The following is a 23,479-nucleotide window of genomic DNA, read 5'->3' as shown; positions in this document are numbered from 1 at the left end:
TCCTGATACTTAATAGCTCCTCTATCGCAATACGGGTGCCTTATAGTAATCAGGTTGTCGGTCTATCTATCCGTCCGTCTGTCCGTCCGTCCGTCCGTCCGCCTGTCCTTTTTTATTATTATTTTTTTTTTGTTACCAAGAAGTCTTAAATTGCAGATGTAGGTTACCTTAGTGCCTTGTTCTGCATATTACATTTAGGGCCAATCGGTCAACATGATGGCCGACAGCGAAACAATTTTGATTTTGGTAGTTGAAGATATTTATCCCTATCTCTCAGAAAGCACCAAAGGGATCTGTCTCAAATTTCATGGGCTGGTTTCCCCTAGGTTCCTAGTTGCGTATAAGGCATTTTTGAACCGATCTATCAACAAGATAGCCCCAAATGGGCCATACAACTAATTCAAACAAAATCAACAAGATGGCCAAGAGGCAGCCGTCTTGGATTTTAATATTAAATTATAGTTTAAAAAACAGAGAAATTATTCCTCTGTCGTCCGACATACATCATTCTTTGGTAGGCGCCAAGAATCCTCTAAGATCTCTTGTACTATACTGTCAATCATTTCGAAATCAGAGCTTCAATTGTACATTTCATTGTCAAGATATTACTTTTCCTAATCACAAAGCACCTTGAGCGGGGCCTTTTTTGACGTGTCAGTGTTCTAGTATTTTACAGTAATCGTATTCGGAACCTTTAGGAACATATAATCACAGTAAAACTCAATATATAGCGTAGAAACGGAGTCGAAAAACCATGCCCGAGTTCCGTTTAAGATCATACGAATCTAGGAATTAGACCAAAGTTGCTTTTAAACCAACGCATTCAAATTCCATATTCAGTTCACGTGCTTTTACTTACCAATGAGTTGAGGTCGTTTATTATGATTCCCATGTGTAATCAGATGTTTAACTAGACATTTTCATTGGACAATTTGACGGGTGTTTATCTAACAAGGAAAAGTGTTTAATGGCAAAAGACCTCTTGTATACGTAGCTTGTGTTTATCCTAGGGTGAGATAGAAAAATCTCACACCGGTAAACTGGTGGATATCCCTGTCCGGGGTAATGATAAAATATGATAAAAAAATGATACATGTGAGTGATCGAGATGAGGTTTAAAATCTCATTCGACGCTAAGAATTGTAACATAATCCTAACCGAGGCGTTAAGAATTCATATCACGCGATTAACTTTGAAGATGACCCCGTCAGAGTTCACATTCACATCTCATTCTCACATTCGCTCAGTTGGTGGAAATGTCTAATACGTTCACGTGCATTACATACACGGAGATGTATTCAGGCAAATGGTCGGTACACACTACCCCTGCTCGATTCGTTCTGAAAACCGGCTACCGGCGTACGCTGGTCACGTGACCGGGCGACGACCGGGTCATCTGGCAAAAAAAACTCAACCGACGTATTTCATCATGGCGAACATTTCTTCAGAGCTTTAGTAACATTTTGATTTTCGCATCAAACACAATGAAAGACTGAATTTAAGTTGACCTAATAGATAGCGTGATATTTTAATTTGGTTAATATTATGTTTTATTATATAATTTGTTTACACAAATCTATATATGAAGAAATATAATATTTTCAACTATTACACCGACCGTTCAATAAAACCTTGTGGCAGCATAAGTGACAAACAACTGACAGTTGAAAGTGGTTTAGTTGAACTCTGTGAGCCTGGTGATGCCATCATGGTAGATAAGGGATTTACAATATCGGACATAACTACACCTCGCGGAGTGCACCTGATCATCCCACCATTCAAAAGGAAAAAAACTCAATTTACAAAGCGTGAGGTGAACATTACGAAAGATATTGCCAACTTGCGCATTCACGTTGAAAAACAAATGGAAAGGATAAAGAACTTTCGTATTTTGTCAGGTGTTATGCCAATCACCATGGCAAAGCAGGCATCAAAAGTGTGGAAACTGTGTGCTAGGTTGACAAGCTTACATACTCCTCTTGTGCCAACTGATGATTAATTTCTGACATCCTAGTTTTGTTAATATATACTTTGCTACTCTAGTCATTGAACATATCCGTATATATTTCTAGTAGAAATGTTTGAATTTTTAGTGATTAAATGAGTACTTTGACTCCTGATAGAAATTAATGCTGTAAAATGACAGGTTTTGATGTGTTGCACACCATTACACTGTACTTGTTTTTTCTTTAAATTATTTTGCAGTCTTCTACATAACTTCATTATGACTATCATGAATATATATATGCACAAGATATATTTATCAGTATTTATAATTATTCAGTTAAATCTGAATTAAGTGAATATCATATCACTTTTTATGAACATCTTGTTTAATTAAAAAGAAACTTCAAATTTAAGTGATGACTTGAGTTCTTAATTGAAAGAATGAAATGATTACGGGTACACATTGACACACACATAAAAATATACATGTAAATATACAACAGTGATAAATCTACAATTAGTTTCCAATGCAACTACAATGAGTTCGGTAAAAGGTAATTTTTAACAGTTGTTTTGGAAGTGTAATACATTGTTCTTGTAATTGACTAATAATTCACATAGATATCTAAATTCTGTGATGACTACTTATAGCTAATTTCATAATAACCTCTGGATTAAAATGTAGATTTATCACTGTACACATATTTCATGTATCTTATATATGTATAACTTGATACAGCAGTTTTCAGGTTTTGGAAGTACCAAACTTCAATTGAAAGTTGACAAATGGTAAAATTGATAACTATACACAAATTTAACATTTAAATTTTTATTCAAGATGAAATCAGAGAAGTTGATGCGGTATGTTTTAGATGTTAAGATAATTTCAAGCATTGCAATAATTCACATCCAAACATGTAATATACAATCAGTATTCAACTCCACTATTTTGAGGAATTGCAATAATTCACATCCAAACATGTAATATACAATCAGTATTCAACTCCACTATTTTGAGGAATTGTCTCTAAAAATCTACATTCTTCGAACTGCCTCTACATTCTTTGAAGATCTTTAAATTAATTTAATTTTGATAGGGCAAGATGCGATGAAAAGTCTGTAAATAACAAATGTAACCACATGGTACATTAGATATATACTGTTACATTAAACATGGCTGGGTTTAACACTAGTTCTTAGTACCGGTATGTAGCTTCAAACCACGAGAAACACGTCTACTAAAAAGTTCAGGCAGAAAAGATTCCTTGTAGAATTGGTTTAATTTGTAATTCATTTCTGACCACAAGTCTTCATTGAAGAGTACTCTTTGTACTGATGCCTTGCCTGAACATGTCCACACTACAAAATCACACCATTTCCGTCCAGTGATTGCCATCTGCCCTTGAATTTGGTAAAAGTAAGCGTGATTTTCTTTCAGAGTTACTTCACAATTCTGATTTAAATAGCAGTAGAAATTTGGATCTTCAGCACATTTTTGTGGTGTAGACATCCTCCATTTCAATGATGCTGGACACTTGATTTCTAGTAACCCATGGCCCAACACTTTACACTTTTCACAAGTACAATAAACAAGTCCATCAGGACTTGCTCCTAAATGGGGGTATTTTGGGTTGACGATTAGCCCAGATTGTTGTACGCAAAGTCCAGGATGATCGTTTTTCATTTGATGAAGATATGTTCTTCTGGCTGCTGCCTCGTGCTTTCGTCCAAAATCTAAATATTTGCTGGAAACCTCTCTGTAGCCACACAAATCTTTCAACAAAGAATCTCGTTCACTTGTTTGTTTGCGCTTGATAACTTTTCCGAAGTTTGAAGATGTAATCCTCACGTGTCTCGCAGCCCTCCATATGTCGCTCTCTGCTTGTTTTCGTGTCATACACTCTATTTTAACAGAATCTTCTTCAGTTAGTTGTAAATTTTCAAAATATACTTGAAAGAACTCTGCACATTCTTTGTTCTGAAGGTCAACTTTATCAGAGTACTGGAACTCTATGGTGTGAAGTGATGGTAGCACAGGTTGATTTACATGTACACCAGTTAACACTTTTTCAAAGTTAGTCAGCCAACCAGCCTTCGAATTTAGCCCAAGCAGCTTATTACGAAAACGTTCGACATTTACGGTTGATCTTTGAACATCAAACAATTTCACACATTTTCTTGAAGATGGATCTTTCTCAAACATGTGTTTGTTAAATGTCAACTGCTCTGCTTTCTTTGGGCTAAGTTTTCTTTTCCTTGGATTATTCCACTTACATTTTTGTGAAGTTGGTGCAAGCTTCCCTTCACGTTTCTTCTCTGATATGTCAGCAATAGCATAAAGTAATGCCACAATGTGGTTGCAAGCTTCACCTTGCCTGAAAAAAAAAAAAAGACATGTCAGATAATCATATATATATATATATTTTTTAAATTAAATTTATCAACAATACATGTGTCTTTGAATAAATATTTGCATAGCATTCAATATTATCTGTGTTATGATTTCCATATTATAAATTCTAATAAAAACCGGACGGAACTATTGGTAGGCCTATATTAAATCATGTTTGTACATACATAATTATTGCTTAGTGCTTACCCTGCAGTACAATTGCATTCAGCTGAATTGACACATCCGGATACTTTGGACATCATTACCCAAACATCGTGGTCCGGTGAAATGTTCCTGTTGGCAGAGGGTATCGATGGTAAAACCTTGCATTTGACATAACAATGAGAAGAGTTTTCGTCAATTGTACATATCTGTAACGAGTGCACGTGTCGGTCCTCATAAAACACCTTGGATTTTAATTGTTTTTTTCTGTTCATTTTTAGCACAACATAATTATATATCTCTTTCGTGGAAAAATCTGGCACACACATTAAGTCATCATTCCAGTCCTGTAAACAGTTTGGATGTTGAAGAAATTCACCTAACGGCGTAGTTAATTTGTCAACTTTTCTTTCGACGATCTCGTCATTATCCCTGGTTTTCACCACGTTAATGTTGGCTAAACCTAATCTGTTTGTACCTTTCACACGCTCTATTAATTGTCGCTTAATTCCCGATACTGGCTGGCCGTGATTACTTAGGTAGCTCTTCAATTCAGCGACGGTAAACCGCTCCAGGCTATCGTTGTTTACACAAGCCTCATTAATCCTATTGTCCGCCATATTGTTACATTGTGCGATAGCCCCCAGAAGTAAGACAAGTAACAGCGCCCTCTACGCGTAAGGGGCGATAACCTAGTTTTGGGAAAGGACTATTGCACGGTTCGAAGTTATATTGCACGCTTCCATGGCTAATCGTTTGCAAGTCATTCGAGAGGACGTGCTAGAAAGTGTGCTGCGGACCAAGACAAAAATGCAGGACAGAGTCAATTCAGTCGTGCATACCCTATCTGTTCAGGTTGGGGACTATGTATACCTGCTCGTTGAACCTGCTGGACGAGGAGCTAAATGTAAGTTTAAGCCGCGTTATTCTGGTCCATTTGTATTTCATTCTGTGGACAGTCCTCATCTTGTGAAGCTCCGAGATCCTGTTAATGGTCTTGTCAAGAACGCTGTGCATATCAATCGCCTCAAACAGGCTTTTGTTTGTAAACCTAACCCGCAGGATTTCTTTCTTGAGTCTGTTGACACGCATGTGGATGACCAATCCGAGTCGAATAGTGATAATGACACGAATACACTCATACATTCTGAAAATGATTTGGTGATTGAAAGTGATGATAATCATAATGCAGTGTACCTAACCTCAAGTACTAGTGATGATTCAAATACTGTGTTACCCGCGAAATCTCTTGTGAACCAAATCCCTCAGAAGCAACCGTCTCGCCCAGTTCGCAATGTTCGAAAACCAGAACGATACCGAAATTCTGATTTCTTGTCCCCTCTCTCTATTTCGTTTTCATCTTATGAGAACTATTATCGTGTGAAGCGATGGCTGGCACAAAGAGAAAACAAAGGGGAAAAGGAATTTTTAGTACATTTTGCTGGTGAACCGGCTCATCAGGCTATGTGGATTCATGGGAGTCGTTTAAATGAGAAGTGTCGTGCTGCTGTAGCCCGTAGACCCCCACCAACCATTCATTGACCTTATTGATATTGTGATGCGTAGCTGAATGTTTGGATGGACAAATACATGTATATGTGCTCTTTTTCTGTAAATCTACATATTATTTTGACATAATTCGTTGCGACTTTTCGAAATCTGATGGACATGTAACTTTAAGATGATTTTTTGAAATCTACTAGACATGTCCCTTTAATTAGATTTTTTCATGATTTGATGAAAGTGTTGCTTTAATATGAATTTTCACAAAATGGTGGAACTGCCACTTTACTTGATTTTTCATGCTTAGATATAATTGTTGATATCATGTAAATTATCTGGACTTCAATTTTGATAGTCATGTCACTAATGTTAATTTTTCATGATGCGGTGGACATGTCACTTTAAGTTTTTTCTAGTCTGATGCTATAACTTGTGATAATTAAATCAAAATGTATTTTTGGTCATTCCCTGAATGTACATTGACACATTCAAGAATGAATAATTACCTTCAACATGTTTTGTAATATTTGAATGATTTGATTACCGGGTATTGATTGTTTTACAATATATAATTTTGGTACAATGGCCTGAAATCCTTTAATGAGTGATTGTAATACAACTCATTAGGCTAGTATTATTTTTGTTGTATATTATCTCATCAAATTTTCTAAGTAATTCATTTTAATTTGAATTGATAAATGCCCAGGTGACATATATATGGTGTTCATGAAATATCTCTCTGATATTTTTCAAACTGCAAATGTCATGTGTTAAATTTGATGTTTTTCACTTTTGAATGGAATCTGTTTGACTGTATTATATACACTGTATGTAATCTCAAACCAAACAAGGGGCAAAATGTGAAATATAATGATATTGTCACATATGTATACTCTTATGTAAAAATTATATGCAAATCGTAGTATTGTTTTAATTCTACATCTTATGCTATTAAGAATGCAATTGATTTTCATGTATATTACTGTTCATATTTTTGTCCTTGAGTGGATTGTAATAGATCAAATAATATTGCAATTTCTTTTGAATATTTTTGTTTTGGAAATTAACTGATAATATTCTGACATTACATCAATTTCACAGTATGCATATATATATGTAACTTTTGCATCATTCAATATTTTGTTGTTGGAAAGTGAAAATTCATCATTGATTCATTCCTTGTTATAGATTCTCTTGTTTATTTGTTTTGCAATTCAGGAAGAATTTTTGCAGTGTTTTTTTTTTCAAGTTAAATATTCTCCCTTCTTCATTTAATTTTGACATATATTTTTTTTTTTTTTAATTTTATTGATTTTGTATTTTTTGTGCCAAGTATTTGAAATTGTCTTATATGTGATACAATATGAATGCAAGCATGCAGAAATATGGTGAAATACTCATGTTGTGTTTAGCACATGAAAATGATATTACATATTAAGATTTTACTGTCAATTCAAATCTGCTTATGAGTTTAGAATTTTGACATGTATGTCCTTGCTATTGATGTCTCTAGAAATTACCTTATTGTTGAGCTTTTTAATGATATCGTATTTTCGGTATTTTTATATTTTTGATGATAGTGAGTGAGGGTTATTGTTTGAGAGAGTGTATCGGATATCCGATACCTATTTTATAGTAATTAAATGGTTCTGTTGTTATATGAGTCTTGGTTGTTCCTAGAGTCACATTTGGTGCATGGTCTATTGTCACATAAATTCTATCTGGTCGTAGTTCATATGTACCTTTTCAGTACAGATAAAGATGACATGTATAATATCTTTCAATATCGGAAAACCATTCATATTATTTGTTTTTTACTTCTAGTCATTAATATTTAGTGTTATATTGCTTAATTAACAATGTATTCATTATTACTGTTGATGCATTACTTGATTTTCACTTTAATTAGTTTTCAAATTGAGGTTTTGCTCTATATGAGCTTTTCGCAACTCTACACCCATCTTTTGCTGTCAACACAATTTGTGTGGCCTGGCATTCAGGGGGGCGGGATGTTATATACAACATTATATGTGTGTTGATTTGCTATAAGCTCATCAGTGTTATTCCCCTTTTACTTATCGTTCCAATTATATAAATGCTACTTTGCTATCAATCTAGTTTATTTCTGAATCATAAGAATGTTACAATAAATCTATTTTATTTCTAAAGTAATGTAAATTATGTATTTCTGAGTCAAAGTTTTGTTATATTCTGAATATTTGTTATAATTAGTTTTCCGGATAATTTTGTATTCGTTTCCGTTTTGTATTTGATTATGTATATCTGCGTCAGAAAGGCGCTTATGAAAAATACAGAGAAGAGAAGGGAAGACTTGAATTGTTGTGATTTTATTAATGAGTATATATGCACTGAAAAGTATGAACAGCCGTACCGGTAACAATATTGCACGGTTCGAGATGTTATATTGCACGGCTTTAGGAACACCTCGCTGTTGTTGTCTAGTTTTGTAGAAAACTTCCGAGGAATTGCGAGTAACAGTGAGTTACGTTATTATGACGTCACAAAGGTTCACGCTCAATTTCGCGTTGGATTTATAAATCTCGAATCAAGCACGTCATGTAGACGTTTACTGTACCGAGTAAAGGACGGACACGAAGAATGTATTAGATCAAAAGGCTGCAAGCAGGTCTAATAATATGAAAACAGACAATAAGACATCCAAACCGGAGTTACAACGTGACGTACGTGGGCTATACGTCAATCTTCAATAGAATATTAAGTTTTTTTCCGTACGGTACGGTGTTGATGATTTTGTTAAGTGATTATCGTATTCGTTTTATAAAAAAATATTCAACTGAAAAACTGGTATTTATGTAATAAAACAAATATTCCATGGTTACTGTGCTCTAGTTCATAATATTTACCCCTCGGTGATGGTAATCAACAAATGTTATATTGGACTCGGCCTTTGGCCTCGTGCAATATAACATTTGTTGATTACCATCACCTCGGGTTAAATATTATGCACTAGAGCACAGTAACCCATGAAATATTTGTATAATATATGGTAAACACTAATTACGCAAAACTTACCGTTATCATGAGGAGGAAAAATACTTTTACGTGTACGTAAAAGCGATTAAATAGTTGACGCGTGCACGTACGTGGTTGTCTCTCTTTGTTAATGAATGAGTGATTATTATTCAGATAGTAATGGTAGAGTTAATAATATAAAGTGTGGGAAAAAACCCGATATACAACTTTCAAATATTCGTATTTTTCATTATAACGGGGCAAGAACTTTAAGAAATTTATAAATAATTAGAGTTTGATATTAATAGGATACCATGACTGGCTAATGTCATTTTGTTGTTTTGCCTAAGAAAACAAATATGGTGTCGCATTGTCCCTCCTCACAAACTCGCTCCGCGCGTTCCGGTTGTAATGCACATTTGATGTAATGTATGGTGCATTGTAATTTGTATTGTAGAATTATATACATATAATATGAGATAATTTTCTAGCATTACAGCTTAGAATTTAATTACATATCACAAGACAATACGCAGAGCAACAGCGCGATAATGCGCGGAGTCACACTGCAACAAAAATACACTGTCGGCGCGACAAATTTTATTTTTCCGCTAATGCGAAAGAGCGACATGATTGCTTTATGGCACAGCCGCGTGATGTCGGCAGGGTATTTTTGTCGCTCCATGCATTGTTGCAATGGGCCATACGCCAAACATTAATTGGTTTAACTAAAATTTAAGAGATCGCCAGGGAAGCACTAATTAGTAAAGCATGAACTATCTTAATAAACTGGGTTTAAATTGATACCCTGTTGTGGCAATGTTACGTACTTAACTTTATGTAAACTATTTTATTAATTTATTTCTTACTACATGTCACCAGTAGAATTCTTTTTCTCATGTCTTGACATAGAAATTAACAGAATGTCCGTACACTCATATTCACTTTTGAGCATTCTTTCTGAATTATGTATTTAAAATGTGCATGTAGGTATCACACTGTACATGTAAATCTATTTTCTTATGTTACACAATTATAAATAATTATGTGTTTGACGAAAGCAAATCATTAGAACTTTATATGTGTTGTTTTCGAAAGTGTAAAACCTCAGAATAAACCTTAAAAATCTGTCTTTATTGTTATTGATAAACAGTCCAAGAGAATTAATTGAAATATCATATACTTGGAATCAAACAGTCATTTTTTATATACATTACATTAACAAATATTATTATTATCAGACTAATAGAATGTATATACACAGGCGTTTGGTTCTATAAAATGCTGTGACATCGTACGTATTACATTATAGAGAGAAAAAAATCTATAGAGCCAAACGCCTAGGATACATGTATCTAAGTCTATACATCACCGATCGTTTCGATGTATTCGCTTCATAAATGGATATCTACATACCTTAGCGTATCAAAAGAGGTTTCAATTCCTGTCCGTTAATGAATACAACAAGAAAATCATAATGTTTGGAGAATTTATGTCCGAAAGGAATGAGTTTTGCTTTAAGAGAGTTTCGTCAACAATTGTCTAACCTTTATTCCGCCATCTTGCGCCGATATTAGCCGGTGAATCAAAACCGGCTAATTCGGCGTACGCCGGTCGCACCACCGGCGCACTTTTTCGTTGAATCGAGTGATTTAGCCGCCTTGCCGGGTTGCCGGCGGCCGCCCGCTCTTGACGAATCGAGCAGGGGTATTGGGAAAGTGATAAACGCGTTCTTATGTGGTCACTTTTCCACGGGGTCAGTTTTCAACGGCATTCGGGGTCATTAGTCAACTGTTGAAAAATGACCCGAGGTCAGTTTTTAACGGAGGCCCATTTTCAACGTTACATCGGCCAGTGAATCCAACTTTTTTCTGAAGTATATTCTTTCAGTACCTTCTATAATCTTAGCTCGTGCCCCATCTCAATCTTTCTGTACGCAATGTTCATCTTCCGCCATTTTTCGCCTTAACGTTTTGGTTAAAAATGGGTCTCGCAAGCTTTGCAAGTGAATTTGTGAGTGTTTTTACACAACAGGTCTTGTTGAAACCTGGCATACTGGTCTGCCGAAACGTCTGTTTGGGCCGTCGCCACGCTTTCTTTAAATTTCCTGAGCCTATAAGATATTAAAACGTCCATATTTTCCAGAATAACACTCTGACATTCCTCTATAGCTATTTGGGATTGCTCCCTTACTACGGAATTGATAGTTGAGGAATCCATATTTAACAATATAATGACAGTGAATTATTCAGCACAAGGTTACAGAATGACTAGACGATTGCATCACGTGTCCTGCCTACGCCTTACTACACATGCTACATGTACTTATTCCCACGTGCTTAGAAGACAAATTACTCCCGCCTTTTCTGATAGAATCCGCGGGATATTTTTTTTTACCGACAGAATTGTGTCGTAAAATAAATTGCTTACGATGTGAGCTAAGCGAGTAACAACAATTCTATTTTAATGTTTATTGTGTATTACAATATCTATATAATATTGTGATTGCGGGTAGGTATTGATTGTGACACTTTCCCGGAATATTCATTTTTGCCATATTCACGGTTTTACTGAAATCCGCGAATTTAAAACAGCAGAGAACAAGGACATAGTCATTCAGATCCCCCGCCAATGAAGATATCAAAGCTGAAGTAAGTTTGATTGTGGAGACTTATGTGTAGGAAAAAAACAGGAAAAAGGAAGTTGAGCTAAAGAAAGATGGAGTATAATTCAAGTAGAGCGGGGATGCAATTGTTGAATCAGGTATACAGCCTTGACATTTATATTAGTCTATATACACAAAGATTGGTGGAGTTTTGCAAAGTAACATTTACCATTTACCATGATATTTTCAGCAATGTTTCCATAGTAACGGAAAAAGTGCAAAAAATGAAAACCTAAAAATAGCAAAAGGTACTACTAGACCATAAAAAGAATGTGTCTATGAAGTTTCGTGGAAATATCTCTGCTGGTGTTAGAGTTATGCTCCGGAAATGAACCTGCTACAAAAATATGATATTTTCAGCAATGTTTCTTTGGTTACAGAAAAAAACCACAAAAAGTGAAAACCTAAAAATAGCAAAAGGCACTACTAGACCATAAGAACAATGTGTCTATGAAGTTTCATGGAAATATCTCTGCTGGTTTTAGAGTTGTGCTCCGGAAACGATTCTTACACATAAATCTGCCATTTTCAACAATGTTTCCATGGTTACAGAAAAAAGTACAAAAAGTAAAAACCTTAAAATAGCAAAAGGCACTACTAGACCATAAGACTAATGTGCCTATGGAGTTCCGTGCATATATTTCAACCGGTTTTCCAGTTATGCTGTGGAAACGAACCTGGTACAAAAATATGATATTTTCAGCAATGTTTCCATGGTTACAGAAAAAGTGCAAAAAATGAAAACCTAAAAATAGCAAAAGGCACTACTAGATCATAAGAACAATGTGTCTATGAAGTTTCATGGAAATATCTCTGCTGGTTTTAGAGTTGTGCTCCGGAAACGATTCTTACACATAAATCTGCCATTTTCAGCAATGTTTCCATGGTTACAGGAAAAAGTACAAAAAGTAAAAACCTTAAAATAGCAAAAGGCACTACTAGACCATAAGACTAATGTGCCTATGGAGTTTCGTGTATATATCTCAACAGGTTTTCCAGTTATGCTGCGGAAACGAACCTGGTACAAAAATATGATATTTTCAGCAATGTTTCCATGGTTACAGAAAAAGTGCAAAAAATGAAAACCTAAAAATAGCAAAAGGCACTACTAGACCATAAGAACAATGTGTCTATGAAGTTTCGTGAAAATATCTCTGCTGGTTTTAGAGTTGTGCTCCGGAAACAATTCTTACACAAAAATCTGCCATTTTCAGCAATGTTTAAATGGTTACAGAAAAAAGTACAAAAAGTGTAAACCTTAAAATAGCAAGAGGCACTACTAGATCATAAGACCAATGTGTCTATGAAGTTTCGTGGAAATATCTCTTCTGGTTTTAGAGTTATGCTCCGGAAACGAACCTGGTACAAAAATATGATATTTTCAGCAATGTTTCCATGGTTACGGAAAAAATGCAAAAAATGAAAACCTAAAAAAATAGCAAAAGGCACTACTAGACCATAAGACTAATGTGTGTATGAAGTTTCGTGGAAATATCTCTACTGGTTTTAGAGTTATGCTCCGGAAACCATTCGTACGGACGGACGGACGGACGGAACCCATTTGTATATCCCCCGCCAACTTCGTTGGGCGGGGGATAATTAATTGCTACATTATCATACCATGTATAACCTCTCAAAAATGAAACCACTCTCATATGATTGTTAATAGTAGACGTGCAATTGGTGAGTCACGATAACTTTGATAATTTCATGCAAGATACAACGAAGAGGCAAACAAATGAATAAATGCTATGCATGTGCATTGATCTCAACATATTACATTTTCACTTCGCTCCGCCTCAATGAAACTAGTAAACTCCGATCACTTCATTTCCCAATGAAGATGCTTGGTCACGTCGCTGACCTCTGACCGGCGTGAGAATAACATTTTGACATTGTTTACATTTTAACCTAGTTTTACGCCGCTTCAGTTTTGAATGAACTTTCTGGGATGTGGCCTATCGCTGTACATTTAGAAACACAGACAGAAATGTTTGATAAAGTGATATTAGAAATTGTTAGTAATATGATATTACAGATATTTTACACGTATTTTGAAGAAACGATGACTTAGGCTCAAGCCCCGGAAAATGCTGAACATAAAATGTAGGCTACTGAGGCGCAGCGATGTTTCACCACTCATCGAAATAGGCATAATCGAAACGCAAATAGTTAGGATAATGTGTACAATATATAGATATATATGTGAAACGGTGACATACATGTAAGCTTAGAAACGATAGATTCCATAAAAATACGCTCAAAATACAAACAGGCTGATTTCAGTGACATAAGCCTAACGAAACGATTTCTGCGAGTGTCAAAACCCACGGCATTCGAGGGTCGTTGGAAACCACCAACATTTCAAATCAATGTTTCTCTACTTACTTTATACAGAATTTTAATCCTAAAACTCCAGTTGACAGAGAAGTTATCACATTTCAAGAATAGCACACAAGTCTTCCAGTGATATGCGACTAAATCCCACATTTTAACACGTTTTATTGAGCATGGTTCTTGGACTGCATCGCATACCATAGACACAGGGGGTTGGATTTCACAGCAGGTTTAGTTAATAAACATTTAACTGCCAGCTACAAACAATTACCAGACGGAAATACAACATTCAGGTACATTCCACAACAATCGCAATTGATTTTTAAAAGATTTGATTATGTTTAGATACCAACTATTCAGCATTTTCACCACAATCGTCATTTTCTTCAAAACCGGACCCCTGCTAAATCGAGCAACCGGATTACACGTTGACTGCACTGCTAGTACTGCGCAGTATTTTTTTATTTGAAGCTACATGATCATGTTTTTATGATAAAATTTAAGCCATTAATTCTTGTACATAAAAACAATATTTCAAAATCGCCGTTTTTAATTGTAACAACGCGCAAAGAATGAAGTTATTTTCGGAACTACATTTTGTGTTGCCTTAGTGACGAGAAGAACTGACTGGCGGCTGTTCCGTAGCTGTACATACATGTACGATAACTGCTACAATGTTGCAAATTGTATAATAATCTTATACCGAATACATATAATTTGACTTTTTTCAAAAGCGGGATATTTAAATTGGTTAACGTAAATATAAGGATTGATTATCAATTTTGTTGCTTGCATTGACTGATGAAGAAAGTTAATCTCGTGCAAATGTTACATGAACTGCTTCGCAGTTCACTTCATTTGCACGAGATTAACTTTCTTCATCAGTCAATGCAAGCAACAAAATTGACAATCAATCCTTAATTGTGACGTCATACTTTGACTAGAGCATTTGTGGGCCAGGTCTTGTGTTTTATATAATACAAGCACAATAAGTAGAGGTATAATAGACGTGTACATACAGGAACAAATTTAAATCTGAACAGCAAAGGATTTACCAACACTCACGAGATAGTAATTTGTATAATCACCTCAATCATTTTGTGTTCTACTTATTTGGACAAATTCGAATTTTTAACTATAACAGTTACATAATGGGACTTTATAAATTAACCTTGATTCACAGTTCAGAAAATTGACACAGTTACAAGTCTATTATGTAATAGCTATAGTTACATGTATAGCTAGAAATCTGTTTGTATGCAAAGGCACACACTTCCCCTTTGCTACAATAAATAAATGAAATAAATATACATATGGGATTTAAGGTATATAATTGCATTGTGATTTCTCAGTTGGACAACTAATTATTAAAGGTCGATTAAAATTATAAGGTGAAGTAATATTCTATATGATTCAATTTTTTGTCATTTTACTTTCATTTTATGAGTCACACATATGCATGCATATGCATGTAGGTGCAACAAAGAAATAGTGCTGATCATGATTTCATTTATATACTCATTACCTTCATCAGTCACAGTGTTAGAGTAAAGGCATGTAAAATTTGCATGTTATTTAACTTCAATGGTCACTGGTATGTCATGGTGTTCATTTTGTAAGTTAATTGGGAATGGCTTAATGTAATTTAATTGTTGGTATTGAGTTGTCAAAACTGTAGAAAAGTTTAGAATTTGTGGCATATATTTATACTTAAACCTTTCAAAGATGTGTCGATTTATGATCATGTTGATAGCAGAACTTGAAACATAAACATTGCATTTTGTTTTGCTAATATTTTCAGCCCTTTCAGGCAGCTGTGCTAATATTTCAATATTTGGATACAAGAGTTTAGATGGCATTCATATATAACTAGCATCACTAACAATATTAAGTACTGACTGGTTTGTCCTTAGCAAGTGAAACAGGCCCCTGATTTTTTTAAGAAATCACTGCCCAATTTAAAAAAAAAACTTTCAAACTAACAGATGTGCTGAGATGATAACTTCAGACAATACAAACTAAAAGGTTTTGGGTAAATTGGGGCGAGGCTAACATAGTAAGTTGCATTGGGATTCCTAGAAAAGGGGGGTGTCTGTGAAATAGGAGGCCTTGATTGCATTGAGAGAGTCGGTATAGACCGTCTCTTGTGGCAGGATCCTAGGGATTTGGACTCGCATGCAATCAAATCTGACTTCAATTTAGGTCTCATCAATGATATCCCATGGGGGACAGGAATTTTAGTCCACTCCCGAGGAAAATCTTGAATTTTATGCAAGATACAACGAAGAGGCATCTTTGTCTTGTTTCTAAACTGCAAGGAACCCATCATTCAAATACTTTATAGTAAACTTGAATTAACTTGGAATTATGTCTGGGAGCGCAACAAGAAGTCTTTGTATCTGATTCTACCAGGACGGAAATACATGCAAAAAAATACCATTTTTGAGCTTAAAATCTTTATTTTTTCATTTGCGTACAAATCCCTACATATATTGGATTATTTTATTTTTAGTGAAATCCGAGATGGCGGCCATCTTGATAACGTCATAACTGTAACTTATGCAATGTTAACATTTTGATTTGTGATCAGTGGGTCAAAATGGTTCAGAAAAATAATGGTTCGGAGTTTTTTGGGGGTGCATATGGGACCCTCCTAGCCCATGGCCTATAACATATTCTCTCTATATCCTAGAGCACAAATATCAGAACCTCGCGGCCTTCCGGTGCTAGTAATTGAAAGGAAGTCATTTGCATAAATAGCGCACCGAACGGCCGACGACGGCGGACGGAATATAATGGCTATAGGTCATCCTGTCCCTTCGGGTCAGATGATCTAATGATGCAATAATTAATAGTGGCATGATTAAACATGATTCAACATAATCACATAATTAGCTGTAAAAATAAAGTACCTTTCTGTTGTTCCTTTTCTCTCCTGAAGAGTCCCAAGAAGTGATTCTAGACCCCTCACAGGTTTCTCATTGGCTTTGAAAGACACCTTCTCGATGCCAGCTGAGAATTCGACGATATCATACTTCGTCGATAATCCTGTTTTAGCAACGTTGACTATGTCTGCCTTGCAATTACCTGACAGACACCTCTTAAGTGGAGACAGATGAGCCTTGACCTCAGATATCCTTGCCAACAGTCCTTTGTGGTATTGTTCCAATCCCTGTCGATTGGATTTTCGCATTTGGCAACATTTTTGTTTCAAATCGGAAACCAACTTTTTGGTCTTATTAATAATGACCTCGCCTCTTTCCTCGATTTTTTGGTTAAAGGTTTCTGTACATCTGTTGAATTCCTTTAGCTCTTCTTCAACCTTCTTGGCTTCCTCCTGTAAGCGAATAAGGACAGTATCCGTGGTATTTGAAATAACACTGTCTATTAGTTCTTTAAATGTTTCAACGTGGTCGTCCAATAAATCAATTTCGTGTCCGAAATGATCACCGTACTTTGTGAAACATCGTTTACAGACAGGCGTTTCATTACATCCTTTGTTAACACAGATGAACAAGGCATCTTCTGTCGAATGACTTTGACAGCGGATTCCAGTTGACACTTGGGCTTGGACTCTAGCCATGCTTGTTTTGTTTGAATCTATATGAACAAAAGGGAACCCGTCAATCAAAAGAAGCAGAGGAATTGATATAATTTCAATAAACAGTAAAACTATTCAATGCATTTTTTTTAATCTTTTCTAACAGGGCCTATATAGCAATGCATGCAAACGAGGTTTCTGACTACTAAATGATGGTGTCAAAGATGAAAGCATTAAATACAATCCAGATCACTCCAGGCAATGTTCTTACTAGATGATATGGGAGAACTTCCGTTAAACTGGGAAACAGAAACCTTGATGCAACAAAGCTTTATCGATATTTGTTTTTCTCCAGAAAATTTGTAAACAAACTTGCCGGTGGACACATTACATACAAATTTCAAAGTCGATTTCCGTTTGTTTAAAAACATATAGCAAAACGGTATATTGTGCTACATTAAAAGATAAAGTTATATAGGAAAACTCCTAAATAAGAATGGTGAGAATCACGACTTATTTAAAAGATAAAAAATGGACGCATTAAATCATAGCGATTCGACAGTAATATGAAACCGGCCGGCGAGTGTGGCATTTTTACGGTTGTGTTTTTTACTTATTAGTAAAAGTTAACATCAGCATGGTGTGCTTATTAGTTATGACACGTTCTAAGTTTACATCGACACGAATTAACAGGTAACATGGCTATGCAGTCATTCTGTTTACTTGGGGTAACACTGCTCTACTGCTAAACAGATAACTGGGTCATCTTTGGATGTCACCTTTTTAATTATAATAGTTAACATAATTATATCAGTCTGTTGATTTGTTCCACCAATACACAAGTATGTATATAAACCACAATGCTGCTTTGTGATATGTTGTAAATTTGCATAATATAAATTCAGTGATTTTAGAATTAGTTTTATATAAAATATTGCTTACATGTATACAGTAGCAGTCATGCGGGGTTCAAACCTAGGATCTAGGACCACTTATGCTAACCGGATGCCATACCATTTAGGCTTCCCGGTTAGTAATCTGTTGTTCCTGCAACCAGTTAGATCACATTCAAACGAAAGCAAATTTTGAGTTATTTATTTGGTTTCGCTTCCAGCGTAATGCTGCATTTATGCATAGGGAAGGTCAATATCATTCACATTTACAAACTTGGTAGCCCTTTATATCAGTATGCTACAATTATTAGGCCTTCCAGAACTTAACAAGAAGTTTGATGATTTTAGTTTTTTGGAGCTTTTGACCTTTAATATATTCCAATGTCATTCAAATAAACAAATTTTGGTAGCCATTCCTGTTAACATGTTACATGTCCAATACAATGCATTATAATAAGTAATATTAAATATTAACACACGTGGTAGCCCTACATTTCAGTGTGCCGTAGACCCAATAGCAGGTCTTTACGCCTTCTATTACTTTACAAGTAGTAATTTCAAGGTTATGTAATTTTTTCTGTCCCAATGACCTTAAATGAAGGCCAAGGTCTACATGCGCAATGACAAGTCTCTATGCCTCCCAGAACTTCACAAGAAGTCGTTTTAAGATTTTAGTTTTTTTGGCCTCCGTGACCTTGAATTTAAGTCAAAGGCATTCATTTTAACAAATTTTTATCTATTAATTGCAGCATATACTGTATAGTACATGCCCAATAAAAGGTTTCTAGGCCTTCCACAAGTTCAGATGTTTTTCTTTTAATTATTTTTTATCGAAAAATTGCACTTGAGAATTTTGACCATTATTTTCAACCCGAAGTTGACATTTTACAGAAAAGGTGTTAGTAAGTTTTTTGTTCCATTTTTTTTAAATATATCCAAAAATTAATAAATTCGTTGAGCGAGCCATTAACGAAATATTAACATAAGTTTAAAACCTGAAGTAATTGACTTAATTTATTTTGTTCATGTGACACCCTCAGACCCTGCCCTACATCATACTAAGATACTTTTAACTTTTCGTCAAGTAATTAACTGGCAGAGACTCCGCGAAAATCGTCCGTGGTATCGTATATCCTATATGTTAAAGGTCCATGTAATTATAGATCATTGCCCGTACTATCGTATACCCTCTATGTTAAAGGTCCATGTAATTATAGATCATTGCCCGTACTATCGTATACCCTCTATGTTAAAGGTCCATGTAATTATAGATCATTGCCCGTACTATCGTATACCCTCTATGTTAAAGGTCCATGTAATTATAGATCATTGCCCGTACTATCGTATACCCTCTATGTTAAAGGTCCATGTAATTATAGATCATTGCCCGTACTATCGTATACCCTCTATGTTAAAGGTCCATGTAATTATAGATCATTGCCCGTACTATCGTATACCCTCTATGTTAAAGGTCCATGTAATTATAGATCATTGCCCGTACTATCGTATACCCTCTATGTTAAAGGTCCATGTAATTATAGATCATTGCCCGTACTATCGTATACCCTCTATGTTAAAGGTCCATGTAATTATAGATCATTGCCCGTACTATTGTATACCCTCTATATGTTAAAGGTCTATGTAATTATAGATCATTGCCAGTACTATCGTAAACCTCTATGTTAAAGGTCCATGTAATTACAGATCATTGCCCGTACTATCGTATACCCTCTATGTTAAAGGTCCATGTAATTATAGATCATTGCCCGTACTATCGTATACCCTCTATGTTAAAGGTCCATGTAATTATAGATCATTGCCCGTACTATCGTATACCTCTATGTTAAAGGTCCATGTAATTATAGATCATTGCCCGTACTATCGTATACCCTCTATGTTAAAGGTCCATGTAATTATAGATCATTGCCCGTACTATCGTATACCCTCTATGTTAAAGGTCCATGTAATTATAGATCATTGCCCGTACTATTGTATACCCTCTATATGTTAAAGGTCTATGTAATTATAGATCATTGCCCGTACTATCTTAAACCTCTATGTTAAAGGTCCATGTAATTATAGATCATTGCCCGTACTATCGTATACCCTCTATGTTAAAGGTCCATGTAATTATAGATCATTGCCCGTACTATCGTATACCCTCTATGTTAAAGGTCCATGTAATTATAGATCATTGCCCGTACTATCGTATACCCTCTATGTTAAAGGTCCATGTAATTATAGATCATTGCCCGTACTATCGTATACCTCTATGTTAAAGGTCCATGTAATTATAGATCATTGCCCGTACTATCGTATACCCTCTATATGTTAAAGGTCCATGTAATTATAGATCATTGCCCGTACTATCGTATACCCTCTATGTTAAAGGTCCATGTAATTATAGATCATTGCCCGTACTATCGTATACCCTCTATGTTAAAGGTCCATGTAATTATAGATCATTGCCCGTATATCGTATACCCTCTATGTTAAAGGTCCATGTAATTATAGATCATTGCCCGTACTATCGTATACCCTCTATGTTAAAAGTCCATGTAATTATAGATCATTGCCCGTACTATCGTATACCATCTATGTTAAAGGTCCATGTAATTATAGATCATTGCCCGTACTATCGTATACCCTCTATGTTAAAGGTCCATGTAATTATAGATCATTGCCCGTACTATCGTATACCCTCTATGTTAAAGGTCCATGTAATTATAGATCATTGCCCGTACTATCGTATACCCTCTATGTTAAAAGTCCATGTAATTATAGATCATTGCCCGTACTATCGTATACCATCTATGTTAAAGGTCCATGTAATTATAGATCATTGCCCGTACTATCGTATACCCTCTATGTTAAAGGTCCATGTAATTATAGATCATTGCCCGTACTATCGTATACCCTCTATGTTAAAAGTCCATGTAATTATAGATCATTGTCCGTACTATCGTATACCCTCTATGTTAAAGGTCCATGTAATTATAGATCATTGCCCGTACTATCGTATACCCTCTATGTTAAAGGTCCATGTAATTATAGATCATTGCCCGTACTATTGTATACCCTCTATATGTTAAAGGTCCATGTAGTTATAGATCATTGCCCGTACTGTCGTATACGATCTATGTTAAAGGTCCATGTAATTATAGACCATTGTCAGTATATCGTGTATCCTCTATGTTAATGGTTCATGTTATTATAGACCATTATCCGTAGTATAGCATATCCTCTATATAAATGGTCAATGTAATTATAGATCTTTGTCAGTAGTATCGTATATCATCTATGTTAATGGTCCATACATAGATCATTACTTCTTTAGTATTTAACACCTCGGTAAACACATGCCTATGTGAGGTAGATCAATGTACATTGAACGCCATTGTCACTTGAATTAAACTCGTATACGCGTATATTGTGTAGTTGATACGTGGCCATTGTTCGAGCGTGAACGATAGTGTATTAAAACACGCCGTACTGATAATGGTTTTTGTAGATCGTACAAATGATTTATTGACATCATTCCAGTGCTTCGTTTAAAAGGTTTAATATAAATAAACTTAGAAGATTTTCAAACTCTTGAACCACACATCAAACTCTACATCAGCCTCTGTATATAAAGGTTTGTTACAATAAGACTTAATTAGCAGTTCAATATAGAGCAAAGCAAGTTGTGTAATGTCCTCTTTGAATCTCATGGCACTGATTTATGTAAAATGTTTTAATAAGGCACTGTTTAAAGTTTTAAAAAACAAATATCAAACATTGAGTTAAAATAAGTGTTTTTTTTATACTTTTTGGGTAAATCAGTTATACGACTAACGGAATTGACAGATAATTAGCCAAAACTATTGCAGATCGAAGTTTGCATGAGTGATTGACCATTGCCGTTTGTAACGTCGCTTCTGAGTGTACTCTCATCTATTATGTTCTTAATTTGTATAGTTGTACGACGTCCGTACGTTTCCTCCGATACTGAAGACTAGGCAATCTTAAACTTCTGAGCCGTTGGTCGTATGATAGATTAAATATGCCTTTCACTCTTTTGGTGGATCTCCTCTGTATGTTTTCAATCATGACCCGATCTTTAGTTAGTAGAGGATTCCACATACACGAGGCGTATTCCCGATGTGGCCTTATGAGTGTTTTGTAGAGACTCAAAAACATCTCGCTATTCGTATAGGTGAAGGTTTTGAATATTAATTCCGTTATTCTGTTTGCCTTCGAAACACGTGCTCACTGAATTTTAATTGTTGATAAAACATTACTCCAAGATGTTTCTTAGAGTTACATTTGGTAATTACTTCGTTATGATAAGGAATTCCAGTGTGATACGTGTGGTTTTCGAGCACGGTTGAGCTTCCAATGGACATCTGCTTGCATTGTTTTGTATTCAGCTGCATGTTCCATGTCTCTGTCAACTTACAGATGTTACTCACATCATTTTGCAGTTCTAGTATATCCCTGTTGTTTCAGGCAATTTGTTATTGTTCTCGTTGTCACTGTTAGGGCTTCTATAAATGTTACCAATTAGTAGTTTGTCCTTGTTTACCAGTCGTATACTGCACCAGACGTGCTCGTCAAAATTCACTGGTATGGTTTCTGGCTTCGTCCGAAGGGTTTTTCTTATCAGTATTAGTGGTCTATAACGTTCCTGACTAGTATGTTATAGGCATGTATGCAGATTTTTATTGGAGCAAATTAACCTTTTATAATATTGTAATTGTACATGTATAAGCATAATTACACAACAATACACTATGAATGATACACGATATGTAATAAACTTATCTATATTTCTGAATAAGGATAGAGTGGCCAAACGGTAAATGGATTCTGACATGACACCTTTTTTACCTGGCTTTGTAGGTCGAAGCCCACATGTTGCAAACATTGAACAGTGGGTCGATGTGTTCTTTTCGGATAACCCAGCTTTAAGCAAAAATATTATTCGGTTATAGTTAAAGCTGTAAAACACTTAATCTCGACCATTTAATTCTTTGAACATATATCATATAGCATATTAATGT

At 35.3% G+C, this 23,479-nt stretch overlaps 2 protein-coding genes across 2 annotated transcripts in view; one reads left to right on the top strand and one right to left on the bottom strand.

Moving 5' to 3' along the window:
- LOC138329825 (tropomyosin-like) overlaps positions 1–23,479 on the top strand; it is a 1,360,115-nt gene that overhangs the window by 1,301,667 nt on the left and 34,969 nt on the right. The gene's annotated exons all lie outside the window — the stretch shown is intronic.
- Positions 2,907–4,831, bottom strand: LOC138330074 (uncharacterized). Its single transcript, XM_069277451.1, has 2 exons — positions 4,547–4,831; positions 2,907–4,322 (listed from the first exon to the last, which is right to left on the bottom strand). The coding sequence occupies exons 1-2, from the start codon at positions 4,828–4,830 to the stop codon at positions 3,137–3,139; spliced, it is 1,470 nt and encodes a 489-aa protein (XP_069133552.1). The 5' UTR covers position 4,831; the 3' UTR covers positions 2,907–3,136.

The sequence above is a fragment of the Argopecten irradians genome, chromosome 8 (assembly GCF_041381155.1).
Source record: "Argopecten irradians isolate NY chromosome 8, Ai_NY, whole genome shotgun sequence".
NCBI lineage: Eukaryota > Metazoa > Mollusca > Bivalvia > Pectinida > Pectinidae > Argopecten > Argopecten irradians.
This window is presented reverse-complemented; position numbering and strand designations above follow the sequence as displayed.

What these genes read in the sequence shown, in the direction of transcription:
- LOC138330074 (XM_069277451.1), bottom strand. Translation starts at nt 4,830, where the DNA reads ATGTGTGTGCCAGATTTTTCCACGAAAGAGATATATAATTATGTTGTG. An exon ending in GAATGCAATTGTACTGCAGG is followed by an intron (nt 4,323 to 4,546) that starts GTAAGCACTAAG and finishes TTTTTTTTTCAG; the next exon opens with GCAAGGTGAAGCTTGCAACC.